This window comes from Eimeria necatrix, genomic scaffold (genome assembly GCF_000499385.1).
Source record: "Eimeria necatrix Houghton genomic scaffold, Enh_scaff56, whole genome shotgun sequence".
NCBI classification, from domain to species: domain Eukaryota; phylum Apicomplexa; class Conoidasida; order Eucoccidiorida; family Eimeriidae; genus Eimeria; species Eimeria necatrix.
Window position 1 is genome coordinate 1 of NW_013654424.1, and position 7,500 is coordinate 7,500.

Genomic DNA, 7,500 nt, shown 5'->3' on the forward strand with positions numbered 1-7,500 from the left:
GGAAGTATGTTATCGACGGGGTGCTTGAGCAGCAGCACAACAGCAGCACCTGGGGAGCAGCAGCAACAGAAGTAGCAGCAGCAATAGCAGCAGCAGCTGCTGCAGCAGCTGCAGCAGCAGCAGCAGCAGCGGTGGCGGCCTTGCGCCAAACTAATTGCCGGGGCCCAAGCAATGAGAAGTACAACAAAAGAACTGACTGGCAGTGCCCAAGAAGTGAGAAATAGAACACAAAGAACAACAAGTCTGGGTTCCAAGTGAAGTGGAAAGCAAATGAACGGTCAAAAAGCTGCAGCAGCAAGCTGCAGCAGCAAGCTGCAGCAGCAAGCTGCAGCAGCAAGCTGCAGCAGCAAGCTGCAGCAGCAAGCTGCAGCAGCAAGCTGCAGCAGCAAACGAAGTGCAGTAGAACGGCTGCGCAAGTGGATTAAATCAGTTAAAATGAATTAAATTAATTAAATTAAATTAATTAAATTAAATTAAATTAATTAAATTAATTTAATTAAATTAATTAAATTAATTTAATTAAATTAAAAACAAACCCAAGTCCTATTACACTCGTTTCTGCGTTGGCCCCCACAACGACTGCGCCTTCAGTTTGGGCAGCGCAGCCAACAGCAACTCCTGAAGTGCTGCAGCAGCTTTTTGCTGCTGCTGCTGCTGCTGCTCGCACCAGCAGCAGCACTTCTTCGGAAGCAGCAGCCCCTACGCGCAGCAGCAGCAGCAGCAGCAGCAGCAGCAGCAGCAGCAGCAGCAAGCTCTCAAGCGACGCCATCTACGAGCAGCAGCTGCAGCAGCAGCGCGCAGAGCGCCGGCAGCAAAAGCAGCAACAGCAGCAAACAGAACGCCAGCAGCAGCAGCAGCAAACAGAACGCCAGCAGCAGCAGCAGCAGCAGCAACGGGAGCCGCAACAGCAAAAGCAGCAGCGGCAGCAGAAGCAGTAGTGGTATCAGCAGCAGCAGCAACAGCAGCATCAAAAGCACCAGCAGCAAAAACGGCGACAGCGGCAAGAGCAATAGCAGCAGCAGCAACAGCAGCAGCAAAAACAGCAGCAGCAGCAGCAGCAGCAGCAGCAGCAGCAGCAGCAGCAGCAGCAGCAGCTACCCTCTTCTGTGGTGAGACTGTCTATTGCGAGGGGCTGCAGCAGAGGAGGAAAAGGACAAGAAAGAGGAGAAGCCAGAGGCAGCAGCTCAGAAAGCTTGAAAGTCTTAATCTTTGCTGCTGCTGCTGCTGCTGCTGCTGCTGCTGCTGCTGCTGTTGCTGCTGCTGCTGCTGCTGGGTTGGCGACGCCATTTGGCTCAGCTCGGCAGTCTGGGCCTCCCGCCGCTGCTGCTGCTGCTGCTGCTGCTGCTGCTGCGGGCTGCTGCAGCAACGTGAAGTGTACGTACACCTCGTCTGCATGCGCGTAGTCGCAGAGCCACTGCAGGCAGCAGCCTTTGAGGGGCCCCACAATTAAATTAATTTTATTTTTATTTTTATTTTTATTTTTATTTTTATTTTTATTTTTATTTTCATTTTTGTCTTTTAAATCCTCTTCATCTTTGCTGCTGCTTGCTTCCTGCTGCAGCAGCACCACGCCGCACGCAGCCACCTGCGCGCACAAACCCTAAACCCTAAACCCTAAACCCTAAACCCTAAACCCTAAACCCTAGTCAGCAGCAGGGAACTCGGCGAGGGAAGCAACAAACCCTAGCTCTCCCTGCTGCTGCTGCTTGTGCTGCAGCAACATGAGCAGCACAAATGCTGCAGGGGAAAGCAGCAGAGTCGAAGGTGCAGCCTGAGAACAAGGTGTACATACACCCCACAAGCAGCAGCAGCTGCTGCTGCAGCAAGTGCTGCAGTAGCAGCAACTGCAGCAGCAGTCGCTGCAGCAGAGACTGCTGCTGCACAGACAACAGCAGCAATACCCGCAGGCTCAGAAGCACCACCAGCAACAAGAAACGGCTGCACCCTCATCGCCAGCAGCAGCAGCAGCAGCAAATGCGGCAGCAGCAGCAGCAGAGGTGAAGTAGCTGCAGCAGCAGCAGCAGCAGCAGCAGCAGCAGCAGCAGCAGCAGCAGCAGCAGCTTTTGTTACCTGTATATATTTTGCCGTCAGTGCCCAGCACGCTGACGCCTTGCTGCAGCTGCGAAAAGGGGGCGTAGGATCTACAGGCGCTTTCAGCAGCAGCAGCTAGCAGCTGCTGCTGCAGCAGCAGCAGCTGCTGCTGCTGCTGCTGCTGCTGCTGCTGCTGGGGGCCGTGGTTGCTGATGCTGTTCATTGCTGCCGCTCGGGGCAGGGGAGGCCGGCTCTCAGGTGTACGTACACCGCAGCCACTGCAGCGAAGACAACAAAAAGGGGAAATAAATTATTTTCTTTTGCTGCTGCTGTTTGCTGCTGCAGCTGCAGCAGGCCTGGGGCCCCCAGCCGAGGCTCCGGGCCGTTTTTGGTTATTTCGCTTTCTCTTTTTAGTTTTTTTTAATGTTTAATTATTTAATTCTATTTAATTCAAGAAGACAAGCTGCGGACGCAGCAGCAGCAGCAGCAGCAGCAGCAGCAGCAGCAGCCGTCGGCAGCAGCAGGGGCCCCCGAGCAGCAGCAGCTGGCACTGTCTGTGCTCCTGCTACCAAATAATTAAAATAATAATCTTTTCTTTAAAGTAAAATAACAATCAAGGACAGAAGCAAGGCACTTTTATTGCTGCTGCTGCTGCTGCTGCTGCTGCTGCTGCTGACGCATGCCTACGTCTGCGCTCGCCTAGCCTTATGGACCGCTGCAGCAACAGCAGCAACAGCAGCAGCAGCAGCAGCAGCAACAGCCAGCAGCAGCAGCAGCAGCAGAAGTTGCTGCTTCTATTTTGTCGCTGAATTTTATTTCCTCGCTTTTCTTTGTCGCGTCTTTGGCCCCAACAAACGCAGCCGCACTGACTCATAACACGAGCAGCAGCAGCAGCAGCAGCAGCAGCAGCAGCAGCAGCATTTGCCGCAATAGCTGCAGCAGCGGCGGCGGCAGCGGTGACATCGGCTCCATGGAGTTTGGCTCCCGCAGCAACAGCAGCAGCAGCAGCAGCAACAAGAGCAGCAGCAGCAACAGCAGCAGCAGCAGCAACAGCAGCAGCAGGAACAAGCAGCAAGGGCCCATCAACGATTTGCTGCACTCAGCCTGCATGCCTCAGCAGCCGTTCCCTAGTCGGTGACTCTCTGTTTACCACTGCAGCAGCAGCAACAGCAGCAGCAGCAACAGCAGCAGCAGCAGCAGCAGCAGCAGCATTTTGCTGCTAAGATGCTGTATCAGTCTGGGTCCCTGCAGGCCCTGATAAAGGGCCTGCGGTCGGCGCAGCAGCAGCAGCAGGAAGCAGAGTTTATTGCGAGCAGCTTGCAGCAAGTGAAGAATGAGTTGTCTGCAGCGAGCAGCAGCAGCAGCAGCAGCAGCAGCGCAGCAGCAGCAGCAGCACGCAGCGTGGCCCTCCAAAAACTCATTTACCTGCAAATGCTGGGAGTGGATATTTCTTTTGCTGCTTTTGCTGTTATAGAAGGAATGGCAGCACAAAAGTATTACTTGAAGCGGCCAGCCTATGCAGCAGCAGCAATTGTTTTTGCTGCTGGTGCTGCAGCAGCAGCAGCAGACGCCTCCAAGGCCAAGCAGCAGCAGCAGCAGCAGCAGCAGCAGCACTGGCCCCTGGCCGAGCTCTCGCTCTTGACCATCAACCTCTTCAAGAAGGACCTCAGCAGCAGCCAGATGTATGAGACAGGTGAGGCTGCTGCTGCTGCTGCTGTTGCTGCTGCTGCTGCTGCTGCTGCTGCTGCTGCTGCTGCTGTTGCTGCTGCTGCCTGCGTTAGCTTCGCTTTCCATCGGCTCCTTTCCAGGGCCTCCTGTGGACGGGCCTTGCTGCTGCTGCTGCTGCTGCAGTTGCTGCTGCTGCTGCAGCACTACCAGTTGCCCTGCTGCCGCTGCACCGCCACCTGTGCAGCAGCAGCAGCTGCTGCTGCTGTTGCTGCTGCTGCTGCTGCTGCTGCTGCAGGCTTGGCGCTGCAGACACTTTCTTGCGTCTCTCTTTCGAGGGAAATGGCGGGCTCTTTGCTGCCAGATGTGCTGCTGCTGCTTGGCTCCTCGCGGCCTTACATTCGGCGGAAGGCAGCACTTTGCTGCTGCAGCTTTTTGCTGCAGCAGCTGCGCGAGCAGCAGCAGGCGCAGCAGCAGCGGCTGCAGCAGCGGCTGCGGCTGGGCGCCGCAGCAGCCGCTGCTGCTGCGCAGTCCGAAGCAGCAGCAGAAGACGACAGCAGCGCCGTGCTGCAGCACGTGCTGCTGCGCATGCAGCAGCAGCTAATGCAGGAGCAAGACACGGGAGTTCTTTGCTGCTTGGCTACAGCTTTGCTGCAGGCAGCAGCAGCAGATCCGCAGCCAGTTTTGCTGCTGGTGCCTCCGCTGTTTCATTTGCTGTGCAGCAGCAGCAGCAACTGGCTCAGCATTAAGCTGCTGCAGCTGTTCCTGCTGCTGGCAGCAGCAGAGCCGCGGCTGCCTCCCAAGCTGCTGCAGCCGCTGCTGCTGCTGCTGCAGCAAACCAAGGCAAAGAGCGTGGAGGTCGAGGCCCTGCGGCTGCTGCTGCTGCATGCGCCCATAGAAGCAGCAGCAGCAGCAGCAGCAGCAGCAGCAACGGCGGTTTCCACCGCGGAGCAAGCCGCAGCCACCGCCGTGACGGGCGACACCGCAGCAGCAGCAGCAACCAACAGCAGCAGCAGCAGCAGCAGCAGCAGCAGCAGCAGCGTGGAGCAGCAGCTGCTGCAGCTGCTGTGCCAAAAGCTGCAGCTGCTGCTCTCCTCCCCAGACCCTAATATTCGCTTTTTGGCTCTCGATTTGCTGCTGCGCACTTTTACTAAAAGGCGGCAGCTGGTGCAGCCGCTGCTGCGGCTGCTGCCTGACCTGCAGCAGCAAATGCTGCAGGTCTGCTGCTGCTGCTGCTGCTGCTGCTGCTGCTGCTGCTGCTGCTTGTGGTTGTTTAGCTGGCACTGTTGCTGCTGCTGCTGTTGCTGCTACTGCGGCGGGGGGGTGCCTTCCGCGCCGGCGCCGCCGTTGCTGCTGCTGCTGCACCGCAGCAGCAGCTCGCAAGTGCAGCAGCAGCAGCAGCAGCAGCAGCAGCAGCAAGATGTGTGGCTGTTGCTGCTCAGAGCGCCAAAGGAGTGGACTCAACAATGCGGCGAGTGGGGGTGGCGCTGCTTGCTGCTGCTGCTTCTGCTGCTACTTTTCCCGTGGTTTGCGAGCGGCTGCTGGCTGCTGCTTTTGACGCAGCGAACGGCAGCAGCAGCAGCAGCAGCAGCAGCAGCAGCAGCACTGGCGCCAAGGGCGCTGCTGCTGCGGCTGCTGCAGCTGCTTTCGTTAGCCCTGAAGACTTCATACTGCCCGTCTTGCAAATGGCTGTAGAGTAAGTCTGCTGCAGCTGCTGCTCTGCTGCTGTTGCTGCTCTTCTGTGGCTGCTGCTTTGCTGCTGTTGCTGCTCTGCTGCTTTGCTGCTGTTGCTGCTCTGCTGCTTTGCTGCTGCTTTTCTGCTGCTGCTGCTGGGGCTGCTTCGGCGCTGCTGCGGGCAGGTTCACATTCTTGGTTTTAGCTGCTGCAGTGCGTTGCTGCTGCTGCCCTGCTGCTGCTGCTTCTGCTGCTGCTGCTTCTGCTGCTGCTGCTTCTGCTGCTGCTTCTTTGTCTACTGCCCTCTCTTTTCTTTTTCTTCTGCTGTTGCTGCTGCAGCAGCGACTATGAGCTGATTGAGGACTTTGAGTGGTATGTGGCGGTGCTGGTTGACATTGCTTGCAACATCAGCAGCAGCAGCAGCAGCAGCAGCAGCAGCGGTGGGACAGCTGTTGCTGCTGCTGTTGCGCAGCAGCTGCTGGACATAACAGTGCGCGTGCCCGAAGTGAGGCCCTGCAGCACGCATTTGTGCATGTTGCTGCTGGAGACTGCAGCAGCAGCGAAGCCAAAGGGCCGCAGCAGCAGCAGCAGCAGCAGCAGCAGCAGCAGCGGCAGCAGCAACAGTTTGCATGTCCTTAGAGCTCTGCGGCAGCAGCACCGCGAGGCCCTGATCAGCAGCGGCTCTTTAGACTGCGACTCCGGGGCCATTCATAACAACAACCCCACCAACGGGTGCAGCAGCAGCAGCAGCAGCAGCAGCAGCAGCAGCAGCAGCAGCGGTGCTGCTGTTGCGAACCAGGTGTACATACACCCCGAGATCATCCGCGCAGCAGGCTGGATCGTAGGTAGGCTCTTCTCCTCAATTGTTTTATTTTTAAATTTAAAACAATTAATTTAATTTAATTTAATTTAATTTAATTTAATTTAATTTAATTTAAAATTAACAAAAGGATGAAGAATAGTTTGTAATTTCCAGTCCTATTTGAATACTATGCTGCACCCATGCTCCCAAGAACAAATGGCCAGCAGCAGCAGCAGCAGCAGCAGCAGCAGCAGCAGCAGCAGCAGCAGCAGCAGCAGCAGCAGGTTTGCTGCTGTGTCTCAGGGGAGTACCACAAGCAGCTGTCTAGAGGAGCTGCTTCTGCTGCTGCTGGCATTCATTTCATTGAGGACGCAGTTTGCTGCCTAATTGCCGTGGTTAGCGCAAACCCTAAACCCTAAACCCTAAACCCTAAACCCTAAACCCTAGAGAGGGGCACTTCGGGCTATGAGCACCAATGTAGAGCAGTTTTGCTGCTGCTGCTGCTGCTGCTGCGGCGTTGATGCCGTTGCTGCCGCTTCGCTGCTTCTCCCGCTGCTGTTTCCACCACTACTGCTGCTGCTGCTGCTGCTGCTGCTGCTGCTGCTGCTGCAGGCTCAAGACTCGTCGCTGCGGCCTTCAGTGCAGCGGGTGCTGCTATGGGCAGCAACAAAAGCCTATCTGACGCTGACAGCTGCTGCAAAGGGCCGGCTGCTGCAGCAGCAACTGCAGCAGCAGCAGCAGGAGCAGCAGGAAGCATTTGAGGAGCAGCAGCAGCAGCACGACCCCGAAGCTGAGAAAGCAGCAGCAGCAGCAGCAGTGGAGCGCCTCAAGCCCAAAATGCAGCAAGCAGCACAAGCAGCCCGCAGCACAACGGACGCCGAGGTAGTTGCTGCTGCTGCTGCTGCTGCTGCTGCTGCTGCTGCTGCTGCTGCTGCTGCTGCTGCTGCTGCAAATAACAAATTAAGTGCAAGTAGAAACTAACTAGAAGCAGCAGCAAAAAGGCGAAAATAAGCAGCAGCAAATCAATCTTTAGGCCAGCTTCTTTAAAGTGTAAAAAGTTCAAAAGTCAAATTTAAATTAAAAGTTTAATTTTACATTTTATTAATTTAAAAATACAAATTACAAATTAAAAATATCCTTTTAATGATGCGGCGGCCATCTTCTTTATTTATTTCATTTCCCCCCTCCACTTGCTGCTGCTGCTGCTGCTGTTACTGCTGCTGCTGCTGCTGCTGCTGCTGCTGCTGCTGCTGCTGCTGCTGCTGCTGCTGCTGCGGGCGCAGCTGTGCGACAGAGGCGCTTTAACTCTTTCTTTAGTAAATTATTTT

General features: G+C 55.9%; 3 protein-coding genes across 3 annotated transcripts in view; all 3 read left to right on the plus strand.

Moving 5' to 3' along the window:
* ENH_00063360 (hypothetical protein) lies at positions 1-938 on the plus strand (the record flags this gene model as incomplete). Its single annotated transcript, XM_013582086.1, has 2 exons — positions 1-213; positions 592-938. Coding segments are annotated over 2 exons (560 nt in total), but the record flags the coding sequence as incomplete, so codon positions are not given.
* Positions 939-1,734: 796 nt separating this feature from the next.
* On the plus strand, positions 1,735-2,001 carry ENH_00063370 (hypothetical protein; the record flags this gene model as incomplete). The annotated part of the gene is made up of 1 exon (XM_013582087.1): positions 1,735-2,001. One exon carries the CDS (start codon positions 1,735-1,737, stop codon positions 1,999-2,001), a length of 267 nt encoding a protein of 88 aa, XP_013437541.1.
* A 1,254-nt stretch (positions 2,002-3,255) lies between these two features.
* The window catches only part of ENH_00063380, a gene marked incomplete at both ends in the record, with an annotated part of 6,633 nt that continues 2,388 nt past the window's right edge, over positions 3,256-7,500 (plus strand). The window contains 7 exons of the mRNA XM_013582088.1: positions 3,256-3,724; positions 3,995-4,914; positions 5,139-5,392; positions 5,710-6,215; positions 6,476-6,567; positions 6,785-7,054; positions 7,456-7,500. The exon at positions 7,456-7,500 is cut by the window's right edge and continues 69 nt beyond it. Of these exons, the coding sequence (XP_013437542.1) occupies positions 3,256-3,724; positions 3,995-4,914; positions 5,139-5,392; positions 5,710-6,215; positions 6,476-6,567; positions 6,785-7,054; positions 7,456-7,500 (2,556 nt within the window). The remainder of the gene's footprint in view (positions 3,725-3,994; positions 4,915-5,138; positions 5,393-5,709; positions 6,216-6,475; positions 6,568-6,784; positions 7,055-7,455) is intronic.